Below are 25275 nucleotides of genomic sequence, written 5' to 3'. Positions count from 1 at the left end.
TTTTATTTTGCTGTTCTCCTATACTGTTAGATGTCATTAAAGTGACCATTTTACTTGGGTTTTGTGTGCATGTTAGTTACTATTTGTTCTATACAAAGGTACAATGATGTATTAGAAACTGTTTGCCTACATGCTTCCAAAATTGCTCACCAAAATTCTACGTTAAATTACACAGGGGGGAAAAAAAAAAAGAATACTAATTCTGTTTCACTTTGAAGCAAACAGGCTACAGCAGAAAGGGATTGGGCCCATAATATTTTATAGATGCACCAGTTATTTCTCATGTCATCTAGATTGCTTGTCACTTTATATTTTGTAGTTTCTTCTTTGTTTTTGGAAGAAAATAAGCCCTATTCAGTTAAATGAAGTACTGGGTGGTTTTTTTTCATTTGTATGCTTTTAATTTCAGGTGAAGAGAAATAGTATAACATTCCAGTATTAAAAATATATTAACTTACTCCTTTTAGTTTTTTTCCTGCAATTAATATAAATTACATTGATTATTTTATTTCCTTGGAGTTCCAACAATTCATCTCCAAAGCACAAATAACTTCATAAAATGTTAATGCATGGTACTGAATCTGAAATATTTTTAGAAGTGGAGCTATCTGAGGTCATAAGTGCAGTGAGTTTTGTTATTTACTTGTAATTCTAAAAGATACTAAGGCATCATGGCATATCTAGCATTGAAAGAGATTTAGATTATATTTGCTTGAAGAACAAAGTCACTGTATTAAACAAGCCTTAAGAGTGGTCTAAAATTTATCAGAGGTCTGTGTTGTACAATTAAGTTTTTTTTTTAGTAGAGTAACACTGAATTTACATATGTTCACTCTTTCATGTTTGATATAGCTCCAATGGCTTTTAGACAACTATGAAACCGCAGAAGGAGTGAGTCTTCCCAGAAGTACCCTTTACAACCATTACTTACGTCATTGTCAGGAGCACAAGTTAGATCCAGTCAATGCTGCCTCCTTTGGAAAACTCATACGGTCAATCTTCATGGGATTACGAACCAGAAGACTGGGAACCAGGTTTGCATTAATGAAATCTTAAAGTAAAATAGAAAATGTCAATAATAATTGTGAACGTGAAGCTTGTATGCTAAAAACAAGCAAGCAAGCAAACAAATAAAAATATTTTAAACCTTACTGTTAAGGGAGTTGCCTAATCCAGTGGACTTCAGGGCCCAGAGAACTCCCAGTCTGCTATAGCCATATTCTCTGTGTACTCTTAAGACCCAGATATCTTTCATCTCAGCCCAGTGGATGCAGCTACTGCTGTTCCCAATTGCAGGTCCAGCTAATAGTGAGACTGAACATGTGTTCCAAAGATGCAGATAAACACACACAACACTAACACAGCTAACCACACAAGCTAACGCAGAGCAATGCCTTTACCAGCGTCCACATAGACACCAATAGCATTCAGATAAACATGAATGCAGATAGCCCAAATCTGTTCTTCTTCTCCAGCTATCAGGACTGAAGCTGACTAGTGAAACATACACAAACCCTCACTCACTCACAAGCATACCCCATTTATGGAATCGTTTTATTCACCGTGCCTGCATAAGTCATTTATTTGTGTTTTACTTTCCTTATTCTATTTAAATGAAGTCTAAGAGTAAAGTGCTGGAAAATATAGTTTAAGTGAACTGATTTCCAGAAGCTAGTGGAGTTAGAGTTATACCAGTTTAATATTAGAGTGAGAGGAAAGTTAAGCCTAACTTTTATGTACTTTTATGTACTATAGGCAAATTGTGAAGTGGGTATGACATATATGCATAAAACATGTTATTTTTGTTCTTTCATAAAGGGGGAACTCCAAATACCATTATTATGGGATTCGTGTCAAACCAGATTCTCCCCTTAATCGGCTACAAGAGGACATGCAATATATGGCTATGAGACAGCAACCCATGCAGCAGAAACAGAGGTACCGTGTTAAAAGAAACTACTTTTTCATATTTCTACTTGTTGGTGACTTACCTGTCCTCATTTATGTAGCAAAGATGAACCTGTAATGAAGATTTTATCTTGTGAAAAATAAAGGTCTGTCAGATCTGCAGTTGATATCACTGGAGTCTGATATCAGTAGACATGAGAGAGCACATACCTAAAAACTCATAAATTTAAAAAAAGTGATAATAAAAGTAAAATATCATGCAATTCTTCTGAACAGACACTTCTTGGCAGTCTCAGGTTATTTTCCCACAAGCTGGAAAAAAAGTAATAGGAGCTTTGAATTTCAAATTCTGTTGTACGCTTTCATTACTTTAATCAGCACATATATAAAATGATAGAAGAGCTTGTGATTAGGTTTAACTTTGTGTTGATTTCCTTCTCCTGGAAAGAACTGGTGTATCAAAACCCTGGCCTTGAGGAGAGACTTGGGCCTCTCCTGGGCTCTTCCTGGAATAATCCCATGGGAGACGGCCCTACAGGGCAAAGGGGTCCAGGAGATCTGGTTGATGGAGAGCGATAAGGTGTCCCCTCAGCCTCCTCTGCTCCAGAGTAAACAACCCCAGTTCCCTCAGCCTCTCCTTATAAGACATGCTCTCTAGACCCTTCACCAGCTTTTTTGCCCTTCTCTGGACACGCTCCAGCAACTCATTGTCCTTCTCATAGTGAGGGGCCCAAAACCGAACACAATATTCAAGGTGCAGCCTCACCAGTGCCGAGTACAGGGGCACAATCACTTCCCTACTCCTGCTGGCCACACTATTACTGATACAAGCCAGGATGCCGTTGGCCACCTTGTCCACCTGGGCACACTGCTGCCTCACGTTCAGCCGGCTGTCAACCAGCACCCCCAGGTCCTTCTCCGCCAGGCAGCTCTCCAGCCACTCTTCCCCAAGCCTCTATCATTGGATGGGGTTGTTGTGACCAAAGTGCAGGACCAGGCACTTGACCTTGTTGAAACTCATAAAATTGGCCTCAGCCCATCCATCCAGCCTGTCCAGGTCCCTCTGTAGAACCTTCTTACCCTCAAGCAGATTGACACTCCTGCCCAACTTGGTGTCTTCTGCAAACTTACTGGGGGCGCACTCGATCCCCTCATCGAGATCATTGATAAAGATATTAAACAAGAGTGTCCCCAACAATGAGCCCTGGGGAACCTTGCTCATGACTGGCGCCAACTGGATTTAGCTCCATTCACCACAACTCTCTGGGCTCGGCCATCCAGCCAGTTTTTTAACCAGCGAAGAATACATCTGTCCAAGCCATGAGCCGCCAGCTTCTCTAGGAGGATGCTGTGGGAGACAGTATCAAAGGCTTTACTAAAGTCCAGGTAGATAACATCCACATCCTTTCCCTCATCCATGAGGTGGGTCACCTGGTCATAGAAGGAGATCGGGTTGGTCAGGCAGGACCTGCCTTTCATGAACCCATGCTGACTGGGCCTGATCCCCTGATTCTCCTGCACGTGCTTGGTGAGCTCACTCAAGATGTATCGCTCCATAATTTTCCCTGGTACCGAGGTCAGGCTGACAGGCCTGTAGTTCCCCAAAGCCGCCTTCTGGCCCTTTCTGTAGATGGCTGTCACATTAGCAAGCCTCCAGTCATGTGGGACCTCCCCTGTTAACCAGGACTGCTGATAAATGATGGAGAGTGGCTTGGCAAGCTCCTCCGCCGGCTCACTCCCATCCGGCCCCATAGACTCGTGAGTGTCCAGGTGGAGCAGCAGATCGTAAACTGCTTCCTCCTGGATTACGGGGGGTTTATTCTGCCGTCCATCCCTGCCTTCCAGATCAGGGGGCTGAATACCCCGGGGGTAACTGGTGTGACGGTTAAAGACTGAGGCAAAGAAGGCATTTAGTACCTCAGCCTTTTCCTCATCCTCAGTTGCAATGTTCCCCTCTGCGTCCAATAGAGGATGGAGATTCTCTTTGGTTCTCTTTTTGTTGTTAATATATTTGTAAAAACATTTTTTGTTATCCTTTACAACAATGGCCAGGTTGAGCTCTATCTGGGCTTTTGCCTGTCTAATTTTCTCCCTGCAAGACCTAACAAGGTCTCTGTACTCTTCTCGTGTTGCCTGTCCCTTCTTCCAAAAGTGGTAGACTCTCCTTTTTTTCCTGAGTGCCAGCAAAACCTCTCTGTTCAGCCAGGCCCATCGTCTTCCCCGCTGGTTTGTCTTGCGGCACTTGGGGACAGCCTGCTCCTGCGCCTGCAAGACTTCCTTCTTGAAGAAAGCCCAGCCTTCCTGGACTCCTTTGCCCTTCAGGACTGCTTCCCAAGGGACTCTCCCAACCAGTGCTCTGAACAGGCCAAAGTCTGCCCTCTGTAAGTCCATAGTAGTGGTTCTGCTGACCCCTCTTCCTACTTCACCAAGAATTGAGAACTGAGTCATATCATGGCCGCTAAGCCCAAGAGCGCCTCTGACCACATCTCCCACCAGTCCTTCTCTGTTTGTGAACAGCAGGTCAAGCGAGGCAGCTCCCCTGGAGGCTCACTTACCAGCTGCGTCAGGAAGTTATCCTCCACACGCTCCAGGAACCTCCTAGACTGTTTCTTCTCTGCTGTGTTGTATTTCCAGCAGACATCTGCTAAATTGAAGTCCCCCACAAGAACAATTGTGATTGTGATACTTCCGCCAGCTGCTTGTAGAACGCTTTCATCTACGTCTTCATCCTGGTTGGGTGGTCTATAACAGACCCCCAGCAGGATATCTGTCTTGCTGGCCTTCCCCCTCATCCTTACCCATAAGCTCTCGACCTTATAATCACAATTGCTGGGCTCTATGCAATCGAAGCACTCCCTAACATATAGAGCCACCCCACCACCTCTCCTTCCTTGCCTATTCCTTCTGAAGAGCTTATAGCCATCCATTGCAGCACTCCAGTCGTAAGAGTCATCCCACCATGTCTCTGTGATGGCGACTAAGTCATAGCTATCCCACTGCAGAATGGCTTCCAGCTCCTCCTGTTTGTTGCCCATGCTGCGTGCATTGGCATAGATGCACTTGAGCTGGGCTACCGGTTTCACCCCCAACCCTGGTGCACCAACCCTAGGCTCCTCTCTAGTGGGCCTGGCTACATCCCCTTCCCCCTTTGAACCTTGTTTAAAGCCCTCTCGATGAGCCCCGCCAAGTCATGTGCAAGAATCCTTTTCCCCCTTTCAGATAGGTGAACTCCATCTGCCGCCAGCAGGCCCAGTGCCATGTAAATCTCCCCATGATCAAAAGAACCCAAAATTCCACCAGTGACACCAGCCTCTGAGCCATGTTTTAATCAGATGAGTCTTCCTGTTCCATTCAGTATTCTTCTTCCCTGCCACTGACGGGATTGAGGAAAACACTACCTGCACTCCCGATCCTTTGAGCAGTCGCCCCAGTGCCCTGAAGTCCCTTTTGATTGCTCTTGGGCTTCTCTCTGCAACCTCATCACTGCCCACCTGCACAACCAGTAGCGGGTAGCAATCAGAGGGCCGTACCAGACCAGGGAGTTTCCTAGTAACATCTCTGACCCGAGCCCCAGGGAGACACCCTGTGGGATGGGTCTGGTCAGCATATTGGGCCCTCTGTCCCCCTCAGAAGGGACTCGCCTACAACAATTACCCTCCTTTTCTTCCTAACAGAGGCGGTCATAATGCGTGGGGCTGACTGACTCCCCCTAGGCACCCCCCCCCAGATGGACCTTCACCTACATCCTCATTTGCCTGACCCTCAAGTTCCACAGCCCCGTATCTGTTGTGTAAGGGCAGCTGGGAAGGTGAGGGAGGCCGGGAGGGGATTCACCTGCCACCCTGAGCAGGGACCTGTTTCCCTTCCCCCCCATCTCTTAGGTTCCCTCCTATTGCTTGGTGGCAAGAGGGTAGGGGATTCGCTGCTTCTTGTGGAGCATCTTGTGGAGCCTCCATCTGCTGCCTTGATAGGGTGTGGCTCCACCAATCTATCTCCCTCTCACACTCCCTGATGCTCCTTAACCTCTCCACTTCCTCTTTCAGCTCTGCCACCAGGCAGAGTAGATCATCCACCTGGTCACACCGCAAGCAGCTGTTGTCTCTGCTGCCCTCAGGTACAACTGCCAGGCTCAGGCACTCCCTGCAGCCAGAGACCTGGACAGCTGCATGTTTATGTGAGGGCTCCACCTGAGTTGCCACGTTCCTTCTGGCAGTGTGTCATGGTTCAGCCTCTGTCAGCAACTAAACACCACGCAGCCGCTCACTCACTCCCCCCACCCCTGTGGGATGGGGAAGAGAATCGGAAGAGCAAAAGAACTTGTGGGCTCAGATAAGTACTGTTTAATAATTACAATAAAAATAATAATTATAAAAATAATGATTATGATAATATAATAAAACGGAAAAACAAAAAAAAGGGAAAAAACCAGAAACACAAACGATACAACCGCTCACCACCTGCCGACCGACGCTGCCCATCCCTGAGCCGCGATTGCTTCCTCCCCCCCCAGACAGCTCCTCCCAGTTAACATACTGGGCATGACGTTACATAATATGGAATATCCCTTTGGTCAGTTTGAATCCGCTCTCTTAGCTGTGCCCCCTCCCCTCCCGGCTTCTTGTGCACCTGGCAGAGCATGGGAAGCTAGAAACGTCCTTGACTAGTATAAGCGCTACCCAGCAACAAAAACATTGGTGTGTTATCAACATTGTTTTCATACTAAGTCCAAAGCACAGCACTATGCCAGCTGCAGTGAAGAAAATTAACTCTCTCCCCGCTAAAACCATGACACAGTGGTTCTCAGGCAAGTGGAGACCATAGCTAGGCCCTCTCCTGGTGTGGGGCCAATGACCACGAGCTGAGTTACTCGTTCGAGCCTGGTTTGCGAACTGCTGCGCAAACTGCCGCGCAAACTGCCGCAGCACACCCTTCTGACAGGCCACGCCCTGTTCGCCATGCTCCCGGGGGTCTGCTTTTGTACGTGTGGGGGTTTAGCTGCCTTGGCTCTTGTCTCCGCCCATGCTGAGTCAGAGCTGCCTCACATATACATTTAAGAAGTTTGGTATATATCTGTATATTTCTATAAAATGTATCTTACATTATTCAGAACTCTAGCATGCTTTAGCGCAAGATGAAGGACTTAATACCATAGTGTGAATCATTAGGAGTAATCTTTCTTATTTTCCACTTTTATTAATGTTTCTAATTTTATTAAAAAACGCTTTAACATCTGTGCAATAATTCTCTAACAAGAAGACATTCGGAGCAAAGAGAATCTAAGAATCACAAATGTTTCCTTCTCCCTTCTGATTACTCAAACTGGGAAATGTTATTTATCTGTTGTCCTTTAGAATCAGCTGTCAACTGTGTTAGCTTTTTCTGTTCAGTTGTATCAAATTTACCCCTTCCACCAATCACATGTAATTGGAGAGACACTTCTTGTTCTTGACTTCTTGACAAACAGTGTAGGCTGAATTTATGCTACAGATCACTTTTCTTCATTCTTTCTTAATTTGAAAGGTCATGCAACTTTCCTACTTGTGACACATTGTATTGGGTATATGTAGCAAGGTTTTAGTAGTGGGTAAGGGGCTGTCCTGTGCCGGACACAGCTGGTTCCAGCTGGCTCGGCAATGGACCCAACGGAGGCCAAAGCTAAGCCAATCAACAAAGTTGGCGGTGCCTCTATGAAAACATACTTAAGATGGGGCTAAAAACACCAGACAAGCAGAGGAGGAGGGGAAAAGAGTGAGAAACAGCAGTACAAACACCAAGGTCAGAGAAGAAGGAGGGGGAGTTGGTGCGCCATGGCACCAGAACCAGTATTCACATAGCAGCTTGTGGAACAGACCACTCTGGAGCAGTTGGATATTTCGTGAAGGAAATGCAGCCCATGGAGAACCCATGCTGGAGCAAAGTGTGAGAAGCAAGGAGTAGCAGAGAGATACTATTATGTACTGACCATAACACCCTCCCACCCGCCTCCTTGAGCTGCTCATTGACTCACTGAAGGGACTGTATGTAGCAATAACAAGGTGGGGAGAAGAGGAGTCTGGAACGAAAGCATGAAGCTGAGCCTGGGAAAGGAGGGAGCTTGTTTCAATATTAGTCTTTTTGTGTCCTGCTACTCGAATTAGTAATTACATTTTTATTTTCATTGGCAATAAACTAACTTAATTTTACCCAAGTTGAGTCTATTTTGACCACAACAGTAATTAGTTAATAAAACGTATAATAGTAAAAAGCAATCTCCTGTCATTATCTTGACCCATGAGCTTTCTTGCTCCTGTCCTTCCTACTTTCTCCACCTGACCCACTAGGACAGGGGTTGTGAGTGGTTGATGGGAGGTTCACTGTTAGCCAAGGCTAACCCACCACAAACACGAATATATCCAAAGACATCTGCTAGAGGCATGCTTGTGTTTGGTGTTTGACATGAGCCTGAATTCAGGGTCTGAGATTTCAGGCATGAGTTTCAGTTGAGTAGCAATAATTGCTGAGCTAATTCAAAGGTGGTGCTGCTAGCTGCTGAGTCCCAGTTGTGGTCAACATGAGCTATGGGAGTGCTACTTCTCTGTTCCAATACAAAATAAAAAAAATAGTAAATGTGAACTACAGATGACTGTTGCCAACAGTCCCATCTCCCAGCTGAGAAAGTAGCTTGGACACAACAGACACAGATCAAGAGATTTAAAGCACCTTTGTACTGGAATAGAAGAGAAGAAATGCACAGGTAGGGACTTGCCTCACCTATATAGGTAACAGACCTGCCTTTCAACTGGAGCTGCTGTATGGCTCAGACTTCCAAATGGGAGGCTGGTTTGCCTTTGACATACTGCTGCTAGATGGTTTACGGGAAGGAAATGCCAGGATGTTTAAATAACTGAATTCACAGAATCACAAAATCACAGAATGGTTGAGGTTGGAAGGGACCTCTGGAGGTCTCCTTGTCCAACCCCCCCTGCTCAATCAGGACCACCTAGAGCCAGTTGCCCAGGACCGGGTCCAGATGGCTTTTAAACATCTCCAAGGAGGGAAACTCCACCACCTCCCTGGGCAACTTGCTCCAGTGCTCAGTCACCCTCACAGTGAAAAAGTGTTTCCTGACGTTCAGGACAGAACCTCCTGTGTTTCAATTTGTGCTCATTGCCTCTTCTGCTTTCACTGGGCACCACTGAAAAGATCCTGGCTCCATCTTCTTTTGCGCCTTCCCTTCAGGTATTCATATGCATTCATGAGATTCCCCCTGAGCCTTCTCTTCTCCAGGCTAAACAGTCCCAGCTCTCTCAGCCTTTCCTCACAGAAGAGACGCTCCGCTCCCTTAATCATCTTCACTACCCTTCGCTGGACTCTCCCCAATATGTCCATGTCTCTCTTGTACTGGGGAGCCCAGAACTGGACACAGGACCCCAGGCGTGGCCTCACCAGTGCTGAGTAGAGGGAAGGGATCATGCCTTTCCAGCTGATAGCAATGCTTTGCCTAATGCAGCCCAGGATACCATTGGACTTCTTTGCAGCAAGGGCACACTGCTGGCTCATGTTCAACTTGATGTCTGCGAGGACCCCCAGGTCCTTTTCCGGAAGCAGCACAGCCCTCTGGAGTATCAGATGTTCCTCCCATTTTTGGCGCTGTCTGCAAAGTTGCTGAGTGTATACTCTGCCCCATCATCCAGATCATTAATGAAGATGTTAAACAGGACTGGACCCAGTATTGACCCCTGGGGAACACTGCTAGTCACTAGACGTTTTGCCACTGATGACCACCCTCTGGGCCTGACCATTGTGGTGGGTTGACCTTGGCTGGCTGCCAAGTGCCCGCAAAGCCACTCAGCAGAACAGGGGAAAAAAAGACGACAAAATGCTTGTCGGTCAAGATAAGGGCAGGGAGATCATGCAGCAATTACTGTCACAGGGAAAACAGACTTGACTTGGGGAAATTAATTTAATGTATTGCCAATCAAACAGAGTTGAAAATGAGAAATAAGAACAATTTTTAAAAAAAAAAAAGCCTTCCTCCCAATCCTCGCTTCTTCCCAGGCTCAACTTCATTCCCAGCTCTTCTACCTCTTCCCCGCGAGCAACGCAGGGGGACGGGGAATGAGGGTTGCTGTCAGTTCATTATGCGTTGTCTCTGCCTCTCCTTCCTCCTCACGCTCTTCCCCAGCTCCATTGTGGGGTCCCACCCACGGGAGGCAGTCCTTCACAAACTTCTCCAATGTGGGTCCTTCCCACGGGCTGCAGTTCTTCATGAGCTGCTCCAGCGTGTGTCCTTTCCATGGGGTGCAGTCCTTCAGGAACAGACTGCTCCAATGTGGGTCCTCCACAAGGTCACAGGTCTTGCTAGAAAACCTGCTCCTGTGTGGGCTCCTCTCCACAGGCCACAGTTCCTGCCAGCATGGGCTCTCCATGGGCTGCAGCTTCCTTCAGGGCATATCCACCTGCTCTGGTGTGGGTTCCTCACGGGCTGCAGTGTGGTTATCTGCTCCACCATGGATCTCCATGGGCTGCAAGGGTGCAACCAGTGTCACCCTGTTCTTCACCACGGGCTGCAGGGGAATCTGTGCTCTGGTGCCTGAAGCACCTCCTCCCCCTCCTTCTTCACTGACCTTGGTGTCTGCATAGTTGCTTCTCTCACATATTCTCACTCCTCTCCCAGCTGCTGTTGCGCAGCAGGTTTTTTTACCCTTTCTTAAACATGTTATCACAGAGGTGACGAATGTCACTGATTGTCTCAGTTTTGGCCAGCGGTGGGTCTGCCTTGGAGCCAGCAGGAACTGGCTCTGACATGGGGACAGCTTCTGGTGTCTCCTCTCAGAAGCCGCCCCTGCAGCCCCCTGCTACCACAACCTTGCCACATAAACCCAATACAGCCATTCAGCCAGTTCTCAGTCTGCCTCACTGTCTGCTCATCCAACCCATAGTTCATTACCGCATCTACCAGGCCAGTCATTTCATTGCAGAAGTTGGTCAGGCATCACTTCCTGTCATGGTTTTGGCTGGGATAGAGCTAACTGTCTTTATAATAGCTAGTATGGGGGTATGTTTTGGGTTTGTGCTAAAAACAGCGTTGATAATGTGGAGATGTTTTAGTTGTTGCCAAGTAGTGCTTACACTAGTCAAGGACTTTTCCAGCCTCCCATGCTCTGCCAGGTGCACAAGAAGCCGGGAGGGGAGGGGGCACAGCCATGACAGCTGTTCCAAACCGGCCAAAGGGCTATTGCGTATCATATGACATCTTGCCCAGTATATTAACTGTGGGGAGTTGGCCGGGGGAAGCAGCGATTGTGGCTTGGGGTTCTGGCAGGGCGTCAGTCGGCGTGTGGTGAGCAGTTGCATCACTTGTTTTTTTTTTTCCCCTGGGTTTCATTTCTCTCTCTGTTGTTATTTTCTTTTTCATTATATCATCATCATCATTGCCATTATTATTATCATAATCAGCATTATTATTATTATCAAAGTCATTATTATTGTCATTACCATTATAACTATTACCCTTTTATTTTAATTATTAAACTGTTCTTATCTTAACCCACGAGTTTTCTTACTTTTGCTCTTCCGATTCAACACTATTCAGTACCCCCAAGGGGTAGAGAAGGCCCCTGAATCTAAAAAGACAAAGAAAAAGGAAACGACGAGCACTGAGACTGCGCCAACTCCGGCAACAGGCGCTGTGGCCACTTCAAACCCCCACGACAGAAAAAAGGACTGTCGTGGTTTAGCCCCAGTAAGCAACTAAGCACCACACAGCCGCTCGCTCACTCCGATACTCCAAAGAAAATGGAATTTTTTGAATTTTCTGTGAAGCCATAACAATGAACTATGCGAGCTTGGCAAAACAGAATTTGACGGCCAGAGACAGGATCTAAGGGATAAGGAAGCACTTGTTTTACGACTATATCCTTGAGGGGAGCTGAGAGACTGATCAAAGCAAACATCCTGCCTCAGAATATGCTGAGGATGGGGTGATGAAGTTTATAGTCAAGGAGAACAGCTAATTGGGATATTGATAAGAACTAAAACAAAGTGCCTTTTAGGTGAGCTACCCTCATTATAATACCAAAAATCACACCCATAGGCCAGAACACCCCCTACTCAAATAAGCCCCTTACTCTCTGAGCATGCATGGTAAATTAAAAGGGAGCTGTACCTTTAAGTTGAAGCAAGAAAGAAATTAACCAATTATTAGCTGAGGCACGTGAATATTAGCTGTGACTGAAACATTTAACTGTATAAATACCTTGTAGTTTCTCGGTGCGGGGTGCTAGCTTTGTGGAGTTACCACCTAGCACCAATCTGCGCGCAAAAACTGATTAAATAAAATCCCTCCGCTCTGTGTGTAGCTTGGCATTTTGCACACCGGGCGAACAAACGTGCTTTTTGGGATAACACTCCCACCCCAGTGGGATGGGGGAGAGAATCAGAAGAGCAAAAGTAAGAAAACTTGTGGGTTGAGATAAGAACAGTTTAATAATTAAAATGAAATAGTAATAGTAATAATGGTAATAATAATGATTATGATAATAATAATAATGATGCTGATAATGATGATAATGTAATGAAAAGGAAAATAACAAGAAAGAGAGAGAAATGAAACCCAGGGAGAAAAAAATCAAGTGATGCAACTGCTCACCACCCACCAACCAACGGCACCAGTCCCCGAGCTGCGATCGCTGCTTCCCCCGGCCAACTCCCCACAGTTAATACACTGGGCATGATGTCATATGATACGCAATAGCCCTTTGGCCAGTTTGGAACAGCTGTCGTGGCTGTGCCCCCTCCCCTCCCGGCTTCTTGTGCACCTGGCAGAGCATGGGAGGCTGGAAAAGTCCTTGACTAGTGTAAGCACTACTTGGCAACAACTAAAACATCTCCACATTATCAACGCTGTTTTTAGCACAAACCCAAAACATACCCCCATACTAGCTATTATAAAGAAAGTTAGCTCTATCCCAGCCAAAACCATGACACTTCCCCGTGACCAATCCGTGCTGACTACTCCCAATCACCTTCTAATCCTTCATGTGTTTGGAAACGGTTCCCAGGATTAGCTGCTCCATCACTTTCTCAGGACCGAAGTGAGGCTGATCAGCCTGTAGTCCCCTGAAATTATCTATCAGTTCTGGGTCAAATGCAGGTGTGACTCTTAATAGTAACGGATCTCACAAGAAAAGATGATTAAGAATAAAATAAGGTAATATCAAAACCAAATATTGTGGTGAATAAAAGTGAAAGAAAAACCCCTAACACATTATTAGAGCTTAGTTTGTCTTCTGTTTCTAAAGCCCTTAGAGTTTATTTTTCAACAAGCCAGAACAGTGTAAGCCTTTCTTTTTAATGAAAATAGAGACTACCAATAAATTATGTAAGTGCATGAATTGGATATTTGAGGTAATACTAAATATTGAGACTCTCAGTAAATATTTGAATATTGTCAGCATGGCAACTACAAGGAAGCAACAAAATTTGTAGAAAAACTTAGGGGTTTTTTTCTTTCTCTTGTGACTTAGTCAATCCATTTTGACGACTTTCTTTTTTAATGCTTTCTACTTTTTTCTTACTGATTTGCTTACTTTTGTGTCCATTTAATACCAGACAGGAGATTTGGCATGTACTCCCATTCTTCCTATTTCTGCTTTATCTTATTGATGACTATTGAAACTTTGCTGTTTTCAAATTTTAGTCAAAATTTCTTAAACTTTTCTGAGGAGTGAGTGGAAAGTTTCAGTTTAATTACAATGTGTAGGATTGGACTATGGGAATGAAGGCCTACTGTAAATTATGTTAATAATGAGAAAAGCACATAATTTTGCATCGATTTTTGAATTGACTAACTTCATGTTCATATTTCAGTGGTCTAGTTCTGCTGGTTTTCCATAGCTTTTCAAAGCTATTTTCCATAGCTTGTCCTGTGCAGGGACAGGAGTTGGACTTCATGATCTTTGTGGGTCACTTCCAACTCAGGACATTCTATGATTCTATGAGAACTTTAGAATGTTTGTTGTTATCTAAAGACTCTCCAAACTTTTATTGTGCTTACATTTAGCTATATAAAATTAAAGTTCTTTTCTTCTTGAGTAAAGCTAAGCCTCTTTTGAAAGCTGTTATATTTATGAAAGGTTGGTTATTTTTTTTCAGTGCCTCTTCTCTTAGCAGTTAATTAAAAAAAGAATTGGAAAAATCAAAGTTGAAATAGGAAAAAAGGTCAGATAATTTTAGAAAAGCCAAATTCTTCCATTAAGTAGTTGTACAGATCAGTCGTAGTAACATTTTCCCCTGTCTGTAATTGAAAACACAAAGAGTAACCTGGGTATAAACAGAGGATTTTGCCAGGAATTCTGGAAGCCTCTCATTGCCTGAACTGCAAAAACATCACCTTCTCCTGTCCGTAAAAGACAGTAAATCTAAAATTTTTAACAACCCTGCTCAAGTTTCATTTGAAACACCTGAAAAAGAATCGTTTCTTTTTTTCATTCCTCAGTTGCATTTTGCAAGTTATTTTCCGATGCTGTTGAAACTGACTCCTATAATGTCACCTGTAATAATGCCAGAATTAAGACTTTTCCCCAACATTTTTTACATAAAGCACATTGGGTCAAGTGGTAGGACAGTCCTGACTCCTAGCACCAGCAGATTAAGTTAGCTTTTTTTTGTTGCTGAAGTTCTCCCTAAACCCCAGAAACTCAGAGGACTGTTACTTTTATGCATGCAAGGCACTTTGGTTTCTATTCCAAGAGCTGAAATGTTTGTGAAATAATACATTTTGTAGAAACTAGTGGAACTATGTGAACATGCTGATTTTGATTTGCAAATATTTATAGAAATTGATCTTCAGCTGGGTGCTTTTAATGATAAAGTATAATGAGAACAAAGGTAAAAATTCTTACAAAATGAGGTTTTTGGATTGCAAATAGATCTATCAAGTGATGAGAAGTCTTTCTGTAAGAGTTCAATGCTACCGTGATACTAGAGATTAATCTTCTTAAAGTTGATTACAGTTGTGCTGTTGATTTCAGCAGGCCTGGGATTTTATCCTGGGCCTTTACAATAACCAAACTTCATATAAAAGTCCTAGAGATTAAGATGATGACAGAAGGGATTTTTTTTTTTCCCAAGTATTAACATTCTTGAAGTTATCATACTTTATGTTAATCAGGCCAAGAGGCCTTCTCTGGAATAGTATACTTCTTGTATATTCCACGTCCGATGTTATTGTATAGTTAAATATGTCTGGAATGACCAGAATCTTGGATGCTTGTTTCTTATGGGAGCTTTCTCATAAACTAAAATCTAAGTAGTTACATAGAGCATTCCTATTATCAGTTTAATAAGATCAAAATGCGAACATGCTCACAGCTGACCCAACTGCTTCTTAAGAGGACCGTTTTCAGAGTGGAATTCGTTGACATTTCTAAAGTTAATACAAAGCTTTACAATCTGCACAGTGCAATTTCAGACTTGGGTGACAGTTCACATGCATTGCATTCTGCACCAAGGTTTCTCTAGTTTTCTTCTGGCTACAAGACTACTTCAGAAGGACAAAGCTTCCAAGTTCTTATCACTAAGAGCTGGGGCAGAATTAATTTTCAGTTGCGTTGGAGATGGCAGGCAGAATCTTCAGCCTGTCAGTGTGATGGTCTTAACATCTGACCATCCAAACCAGGATTCCTATTTGTATCTTTGCCCTTTTTATCCTTTTTAAAAGCTTTTGTGACTTGACTGGTGAAGAGTTTGGAATAGAATAGAATAGAATAGAATAGAATAGAAATTTTCAGTTGGAAGGGACCTACAATGTTCATCCAGTCCAACTGCCTGAACAATTCAGGGCTGACTGAAAGTTAAAGCATATTATTAAAGGCATTGTCCAAATGCCTCTTAAACACTGACAGTCCTAGAGACTACCTCTCTAGGAAGCCTGTTCCAGTGTTTGACCACTGTTTCTGTAAAGAAATGCTTCCCAGTACCAGGTCTGAACCTCCCCTGGTTCAGCTACTTAGTTTAAGTCTAAGTAGCCTTCTCAGACCTTCTGAGCTCATGAGAAGTTTGTTACATTTTAAAATTATTTAAATTCCTTTGTCTCCAAACGGATACATGGCCCTTCTTAAGGTGATTAAACCTTATTTTTGAGCTACTTGATTCCTGGGAAGGCAAGTCCTTTGGAAAAGGAAAGATAGTGTTTCTGTTTAGTGTAAATGAGCTTTAGGTCTTAGTGGTATAGTTTTTAAACTAAATTCCACAAGAAACTGGTAGTTGTGCTGTGCTATCAGCTTTACGAATTTTATAACGCATTGCCAATGTTCTACCTTTCCTTACTACAATTATTCTGATGTTACTTTTTTCTTGTGTGTGAACTAGCAAAACCGTATATTGAGACTGAGAAATCAGGCAAAACAAAGTGTGATATTGCACTTACAAAAAAGTGAACATAAAGAATAATTTTGTATTTGATAATTTTGTAGGTGCAAGCCTGTGCAGAAAGCGGATGGAGTTGCAGATGGTTTCACAGGAAGTGGTCAACAGACAGGCACATCTGCTGAACAAACCATAATTGCCCAAAGACAACATCATCAACAGTTTTTAGGTATGAAAAGATGTGTTATACTGTTGTATAAACAAAATAAACCCCATTATTGCCATGAACATCAAGTCATACAAATACAATAGTTAGCTATGGTGCCCTGTTTAAAATTCTCACTGATAACAGAACAAAAACATACTCATAGAAGCTATATGTTCTCTATTGTAAGACTTCTGAAATATTTAATATGCATAATGCAGATATAAAAGAAAAAATGTACAAAATCTACTTGCATGGTAGATCAAAATATATTGCAATGCAATTGTGATGAAGCATTTTATACAAAAATGCATGCTGAAAATCTTGCCTAAAAGCTCATTAATTTCCACTGGCTTCCCAATTTTTTTGAATATGCACATAAATTGGAATTATATTTTTGCACTGCAGTTGTGTTGACCATTGACAAGAAGGTGTATTGAGTTTGTCCTGCAACATTATAAATGGAAAGAACCAAATAGTTAAAACCAGAAACCCAAGGTTTGTGTTTAAAAATGTGCATTTTGTGCATTCATTGATGTAGCTAAGCATATTGATTTCTCAGTTGTGGAAGCAAATAGCAATTTAGTAATTTGCTAACGTAAAAAAGCTTATTAAATGTGTTACTGAAATAATTGTACGCTTAGTTTTGAGTTCATCTATTGGGATTTTGAAGCACTACATCCTTTGGCCCAACCTTGCTGTTACTGAAATCATTGGAAACCTTAGGCTATAGTTCGTATGTTTTTGAATTTTCCCTTCCACTGCCCCCCACCCCCCCACCCCCAGTTGACAGTGTATTTTTTTCCCCCCATAACAGTGTATCTCTTGGAAACGTTTATGAGAAATAGTAAAAGCACGTATTGGCTACAGTTGAAAGTCTCGTAAATTTCAAATAAATATATGCTGCTGAGTCTACTAAACTGTAACATGCATGACAATGCAAAAAAAACCCTATTCAGTTGATCAAAACAAAAACTATTAAAATATATTAATCTCTTATATACTGACATGAATATTCTGCTTCATCCTGTCATATTCTGAAAATGTGTCTTACCTGTTTTTATATACAGGTACAATACGTATGTGCAATCATTTTTATCTGCTATCCGTCAAGAATAATTTAACATCTCCTTTTGCTAGCTGGTTTGTTCACAACTGCATTGCAACTTTAAAATATATTAAATATGAAAGACATTCCTCTTTGGGCATTATGATCTTCAAGACTTTATTTCTTTACACCATCCTTAAATGTTTTCTAATCGACCTGTAGTTGACACCATTCACAATAGCTTTCTTCTGTTATGGAAACAGATGCATCTCGAGTACTTCCAGAGTTTGGAGAAGTTGAAATATCTTCTCTGCCAGATGGTACTACCCTTGAGGACATAAAATCACTGCAAAGTCTTTACCGAGAGCACTGTGAGGTAAGAGAAAAGAGGCATTCCACATAAATCATCATTCTTTGAAAATTCATGTCTTCTAGTGAGAATCAGTACAATAGGATGACTGACACAAAACACATTACAGCCAGCCTACTTGTATCTGATGTGCTCCTCAAATATTTTGCTTATTCCATCGGAAAGGACATCTGCAAAACGACTTCGCTGGAATTTCTCTCTTTACAGGGAAAGGAAAAAACATGTAATAGAATACCAATACTGGAATGTAATCATGTGTAGGTTTTGAGAATTTTAGATAAACTGAACTTTAGATAATATATACACAGAGTTTTGCTTTTGTTTATAGGAGTTGAAATCAGATTAAACTGTTATTTCTAATGTTTATGTTAAAAACAAACTCACTTTTTTCTTCAAGTTTTGAAGCAGCAGGTTGTTTAAGAACTTAAGGCCACATTTCATATTGAATAACGTGTTTTAAAGTTATTGTTGAAGGTGCTTTAAAACGTGTAATGAAGTAAAAAAATTCATGAAATAGCTGGTTTCCTTCGTGTTTGTAATAGCGTTAAAAGTTCTGTTTAGGTGAATTCACCTGGTATATGCACTTAGGCTCTTTTCTGGAGGCTTCCTTGCATTTGCACTTGGCCTGATCTGAGTCTCTGTCCACACTAGTATGGACAACTGGAAAATTTGTTGCTAAAAAGTTATTAAAAAGGACATTATATGTTTATTTATAATCATTCATTTTACTATTTTTTCTGCAAAATGACCGGGGGGAGCTATGCCCCTGGGAGGAGTTAGGGCGGGGGGGGAGGGGATGAGGTAGAATACTATCTGCACTTGTTTTATATTTTTTTTAGGCAATAGTGGATGTTGTTGTGAATCTTCAGTTTAGCCTGATAGAAAAATTGTGGCAAACTTTCTGGCGCTATTCTCCCTCTGCTCCAGCTGACGACACAGCTATTATTGATCTGAGGTCAGTAAATGTCTCTTCTTGCTTACTGTTCACCATCATAATATAACAGCAGAAGTCAAATCAAAGAAAGTCTTAGTTTTACATATAGGCTAAGAACTTTTTCTGATATCGGTAGTTTTTCAGGTTCAATTTGTGTTGTCAGCTATTTGGCATACAGGCTGCTGTTAGTTGAAGTATCTTTTCACAATATACGGTCCAGTTCATTTAAATTGCAAGGACCTCTGCATAATTTATGGGCTGGAGCAGAACTTTGGAGGCCATTTTTATCCAGTTTCATATGAAGAAGTTAGAGTTTCAATTGGATGTAACAGATAGATACATTTATAAAGTTTTTATTAAATAATAAATTTCAAAGTCCATTGTACTATTCTTATCTGTATATAAATGCATTTTCGTTTGTTACATTTATTCACGCCAGCAATCTGAGTGAAATAGAAAGTCGACTTCCAAAAGGAAAACTGATCACTCTGTGCAAAAATGAGTCTATTCTGAAATGGATGGGTAATTGTGACCATGTGATGTACCAGGCTTTGGTGGAGATTCTCATTCCTGATGTCCTTAGACCTATTCCTAGTAAGTTAAACACGGATAACATCTCATAAGACTGTGTTTTGGTTTGGTTTGGTTTGGTTTATGTGGTGATTTTTTTGTGCCTCGTGAAACTTTTGGGAATGATTTGGAAGGATGTGAATGTAGTGTGTGTCATCTTTCTTTAATTCTGTTGAGTAGGAAGGTGTACTGGAGTTGATGTAAGCACTGTATTTAAAGAAAAGGAGAGTGGATATTTCATCAGATTTAGGAAAGTCTCCAGAGGTTTTCAGAATATATTTCCCTATGGAATATGCTTTTGTCACTACAAATTCTAAGTTTTTATTAATTTTAAGATAAAAATGGGTTCCTTTACATACTGGCTCTAGTCTACCTGACAGCTGTGAATGCACTATGGCCCTCAGCCTGAGTCCATTAATGTCAGACAGTCATTCCGCTGACTTCAGTAGGCTTTAGTTTAAGTTTTATATATAAAAGTTCTAGTTGTTAAAAAAATCAAAATGTATATGCTTTGTAATTTCATTTTTGGATAATTAAACATTTATGTATTGTCAGTGGCTGCTAAAAATTATCAGTTTTGGTACCTATTAAACCAACATAACATTGTCAAACATTTTAAGCCTTGTTTATTATTCCAGTCTACTATACTTTCTGTTCTATTTCCAGTATGAAGGACTCATCAATTGATTCTAGTATTATGGCCAACTGACCGTTATCAGGAATAGAGATTTCTTTTCAAAGTTGATTTTATAGTATTCATCATTGCTCAAGCATGGCATTTTTTTTATGGCTACTTCTGGTAATAAATTATTTTAAATTGGTTTCCAGGAAGGTTAAATTCCTTCCTAAAACATTTATTGCATGTTTTGTAAGTTGTGTTAAATATTAAACAGAAATTTTAATCATATATATATAATATTAAAAGAAATTATAAAAGAAATATTAGGAACCAACAGGGAAACACCTGTGAAATGCCTCAAAGGAATTAGGCTGTGTTCCTCTAAAAAGGTGACACAGTCAATAGGCCCACTAAAGTGCCTCTATAGCAATGCACACAGCACGGGTAACAAACAGGAAAAGATGGAAGCCACTGTGCACCTGGAAAGCTACGATTTCATTGCTATCACTGAAACTTGGTGGGACGAATTGCACGACTGGAGCGCTGCAATCGATGGCTATAAACTCTTCAGAAAGCACAGGCAAGGAAGGAGAGGTGGGGGAGTTGCCCTCTATGTAAAAAGACGTATTGACTACACAGAGCTGTCTCTGAAAAACAGTGATGAAATGGTTGAGAGCTTATGGGTAAAAATAAGGGAAAAGCCAACAAAGGAAACCTTGTGGCTGGTGTTTACTACAGGCCACCTGATCAAGGGGAGGATGTTGATGAAGCATTTTTACTCCAACTACAGGAAGCATCATGCTTGCAGGCTCTGATCCTCCTGGGGGGACTTCAATCACCCTGACACTGGCAATCTCCCTTCCCACATCTCTCAAGCCCCTGAACCTCAGGGCAGGGACTGGGAGAAAGAAGCTCCTCCCATCGTAGGAGAAGATCAGGTTCGAGCCCACCTGAGGAACCTGAGCATAAACAAGTCCATGGGACCCGATGAGATGCATGCCAGGGTCCTGAGGGAACTGGCTGATTAAGTTGCCAAGCCATTCTCCATTATATTTGAGAGGTCATGGCAGTCAGGCTACGTCCCCAGTGACTGGAAAAAGGGAAACATTGCACCCATTTTTAAAAAGGGTAAAAAGGAGGACCCTGGAAACTACATACCAGTTGGTTTCACCACCGTGCCCGGCAAGATCATGGAGCAGATCCTCCTGGAAGAGGGTGACAGGGAGGTGATTAGAGACAGCCAACATGGCTTCAGCAAGGGCAGATCGTGGGTGACTAATCTAGTGGCCTTCTACGATGGAGTGACTGCATCGGTAGTGACTGCATCGGTAGACAAGGGAAGAGCTACGGATGTCACCTACCTGGACGTCTGTAAAGCCTTTGATACAGTCCCCCACAACATCCTGGCCACTAAATTGGAGAGATATGGGTTTGATGGATCAACTGTGAGATGGATAAGGAACTGACTGGATGGCCACGTCCAAAGAGTTACAGTCAGTGGCTCAGTGTCCAAGTGGAAACCAGTGACAAGCGGTGTCCCTCAGGGGTCTGTACTGGGACCAGTACCGTTTAATGTCTTCATCAGCGACACAGACAGTGGGATCGAGTGCACCCTCGGCAAGTTTGCAGACAACACCAAGCTGAGTGGTGCAGTTGACACGCCTGAGGGACGGGATGCCATCCAGAGTGACCTTGAGAGGCTTGAGGAGTGGGCCCATGTGAACCTCATGAGGTTCAACAAGGCCAAGTCCAAGGTCCTGCACCTGGGTCAGGGCAACCCCCGCTATCAATACAGACTGGGGGATGAATGTATTGAGAGCAGCCCTGCAGAGAAGGACTTGGGGATACTGGTGGATGAAAAACTGGACATGAGCCGGCAATGTGCGCTTGCAGCCTAGAAAGCCAATCGCATTCTGGGCTGCCTAAAAGGAAGCGTGGCTATCAGGTCAATTCTCCCCCTCTACTCTGCTCTGGTGAGACCCCACCTGGAGTACTGCATCCAGCTCTAGGACATCCAGTTCTGTTAGTGTGGGTCCAGAGGAGGGTCGCAAGAGTGATCAGAGGGCTGGGACACCTCTCCTATGAGGAAAGGTGGAGACAGTTGGGGTTGTTCAGCCTGGAGAAGAGAAGGCTTCGGGGAGACCTTATTGCGGCCTTTCAATATATAAAGGGGGCAGAGAGAGACTTTTTACCAGGGCCTGTAGTGTCAGGAGAAGGGGCAACAGTTTTAAACTGAAAGAGGGTAGATTTAGATTTAGAGCTCAGGAGCATATCTGAAATGCTTGTACACCAACGCACACAGTATGAGAAACAAACAGGAGGAACTGGAAGTGTTGGTTAGCTCCCAGAACTATGATAGCATTGGTATTAGTGAGACTTGGTGGAATGAGTCCCACGACTGGAGTGCTGGGATGGAGGGCTACAGGCTGTTCAGGAGGCATAGGCAGGGCAGGCGAAGTGGAGGTGTCACACTATATGTAAGGGAGAGGTTTGATCGTACAGCCCTTACAGTTAGCGGTGATGTGGTGGAGAGTCTCTGGGTGGGGATTAGGGGGGTGGCAAACAAAGGAGATGTTGTAGGGGGTGTCTACTACCGATCGCCCAGCCAGGATGATAGCACCAATGAGTTATTCTATAGGCAATTAGGAGAAATCTCTGGATCGGTAGCCCTTGTCCTTATGGGAGATTCCAACTTCCCAGGCATCAACTGGGAATATCATACTGCTGTGACGAGCAGGTCTTGGAAATTCCTGAAGTTTGTGGGAGATAACTTCTTGTCACAAATACTCTGTGAGCCAACTAAGAAAGATGCCCTCCTAGGCTTGTTGTTTGTGAATAGAGAAAGACTCGTGGGAGATGTGATGGTAGGTGGCTGTCTTGGCCACAGTGGTCATGAAATGCTTGAGTTTAAAACTTCCAGTGTAATGAGAAAAAAGGACAGCAGAGCTGCTACCCTGGACTTCAAGAGAGACAACTTGAAGCTATTCAGGGAGCTACTTAGCAGAGTACCCTGGGAATCTGCTTTTGAGGGCTTAGGAGTCCACGAGTGCTGGTCAGTCTTTAAGAACCACCTTTTAGAAGCACAGGAGCAGGCGATCCCATTGTGCCAAAAGTCAAGCAAGTGGGGCAGAAGCTTGGCTGAGCGGGGAACTCCTCAAGGAGCTCAAGGGAAAGAAGAAATAGTATGATCTCTGGAAGCAAGGTCAGGCTTCGCAGGAAGAGCTGTGGTTTGTATATGCAGGGAGAAGACATGAAAGGCCAAAGCTCAACTAGAGTTGAAACTGGCCGGTGTTGTGTCAGGCAACAAGAAAGGCTTTTTTAAGTACGTTAATAGCAAGAGGAGGTCTAAGGAAAACATTGGACCAATACTTGTTGAAGATGGTCACCTGACTAATAGGGATGAAGAAGAAACGGAGTCATTCAATGCTTTTTTTGCCTCCATCTTTAATAATACTGATAGACCTTGGGCTGCCCGGTCCCCTGAGCCGGAGGACCACGAGTGCGGGAACAGTGACTTTCCACTTGTGGACACTGAAATTGTAAAGGACCAGTTGTATCCGCTGAACGTTCACAAGTCCATGGGGCCTGATGGGATTCATCCCAGAGTACTGAAGGAGCTAGCGGATGTTATGGCAGGACCCCTCTTGATCATCTGCCAAAGGTCTTGGGAGTCTGGGGAGGTCCCTGCTGACTGGAAGGTAGCCAATGTTATTCCAATTTACAAGAAGGGCATGAGGGAAGACCCAGGAAGGTACAGACCTGTTAGTCTAACCTCAGTTCCTGGAAAAATTATGGAGAAGATCATACTGGGTACTACTGAAAGGCATTTAAAGAACAACGCAATCATCAGGCACAGTCAACATGGGTTCACAAAGGGAAAGTCCTGTCTAACTAATTCAATATCCTTCCATGATAGGGTCACCCGCCTAGTGGATGTAGTCTTTCTGGATTTCAGTAAGGCTTTTGATACTGTCCCTCAACAGCATCTTTCTGGACAAGCTGTCCAGACACCCCCCAGTCTGACTCCAGTAGCTGGGCACCAAATTTCACTCACACACACACAGAGAGGTCTCACCAGCAGCTGGCACCTGTTCCTTGCAGCATACATACACAGGGGACAGAGAGTGAGATTAAGCAGAGTGATAGTTAAGAAACGATTTTGAAAGAAAATATAAGGAAGTAGGCCAGACTGCAGTGATCAGGCACAGGGCTCAGCCAGAGAAGCGTACTGACCGGCCCCGTTTTACCCATGACTGGCCCGTTTTATCCCCCTTTCTGTCTATCCCCCCCTCTTTGTTTCTCCCTGCTTCCCCTTCCCCCTGCAAGTCCCTTCATCAGTTTGTGTAGTTCTATCATTCCTATCAGTTCCAGCGTGGTATCTGGGATCCCCCCGGTTTAACATCTTATCAGTTGCAAAGTTCAGGTTGATCTTCCTGGAAGTGGTACCTGTAGTTTAAATTCCTTCCTAAAACGTTTATTGCATGTTTCGTATGTTCTGTTAAATATTAAAAAGAAATTTCCTATTTACAGTCCAGTATATTCCTTGTCAATACTAAGCTTTATATCCTTTCCGTGGACCAAACAATAATCACTTTATAGTGTCAGATTAATATTTTAAGACATAGAGCCTCAGCTAGCCTTGTAGCTAGCAAGGCTATTTTTGATACTGTAAATGACACCTTCTCCCATGGTGACTTCAAGTGTAATCACAGGACCATAGAATAGTTGAGGTTGAAAGGGATCTCTGGAGACTGTCTAGTCCAAACCCCCTCCCAACTCCCGCTCAAAGCAGGTTCATCCAGAGCAAGTTTCTCAGGACATTGTCCAGTCAGGTTTTTACTGTCTGCAAGAATGGAGACTCCACAACCTCTCTGGGCAACCTGGTCCTGTGTTTGACCACCCTTAGAGTAAAAAAGATCTTTCTTAAGTTTAAATGGAATTTCCCATGTTTCAATTTGTGCCCATTCCCTCTTGTCCTGTCACTGGGGGCCACTGAGAAGAGTTTGGCTCCATCTTCAACACACCCTCCTATCGGGTATTTAGACACATTGATGTCTAAATACTGAGCCTTTTCTTTTCCAGGCTAAACAATCCCAGCTCTCTCAGCATCTCCTCCTATGGGAGATGCTCTGATCCCTTCATCACTGCAGTGGCTCTTTGCTGAACTTGCTACAGTATGTCCATGTCTTTCTTGTCCCAGGGAGCCCAGAACTGAACACAGGACTCCAGGTGTGGCCTCACCAGTGCCAAGTAGAGAGAAAGGCTCACCTCC

The 25275-nt window shown here is 43.3% G+C and overlaps 1 protein-coding gene across 1 annotated transcript in view; it reads left to right on the top strand.

The window, feature by feature from the left end:
• The first annotated feature begins 414 nt into the window (after window positions 1-414).
• The window catches only part of LOC142049491 (transcription factor RFX3-like), a 39984-nt gene continuing 15123 nt past the window's right edge, over window positions 415-25275 (top strand). Inside the window, exons 1-6 of the mRNA XM_075077256.1 lie at window positions 415-1034; window positions 1819-1938; window positions 16365-16486; window positions 17774-17886; window positions 18720-18835; window positions 19254-19408. Of these exons, the coding sequence (XP_074933357.1) occupies window positions 1003-1034; window positions 1819-1938; window positions 16365-16486; window positions 17774-17886; window positions 18720-18835; window positions 19254-19408 (658 nt within the window). The 5' untranslated portion in view covers window positions 415-1002. The remainder of the gene's footprint in view (window positions 1035-1818; window positions 1939-16364; window positions 16487-17773; window positions 17887-18719; window positions 18836-19253; window positions 19409-25275) is intronic.

This window comes from Phalacrocorax aristotelis, chromosome W, assembly GCF_949628215.1.
Source record: "Phalacrocorax aristotelis chromosome W, bGulAri2.1, whole genome shotgun sequence".
In the NCBI taxonomy this organism is placed as follows: Eukaryota; Metazoa; Chordata; class Aves; order Suliformes; family Phalacrocoracidae; genus Phalacrocorax; species Phalacrocorax aristotelis.
Note: the sequence above shows the minus strand (reverse complement) of the source record. Positions and strands in the feature narration are given on the sequence as shown.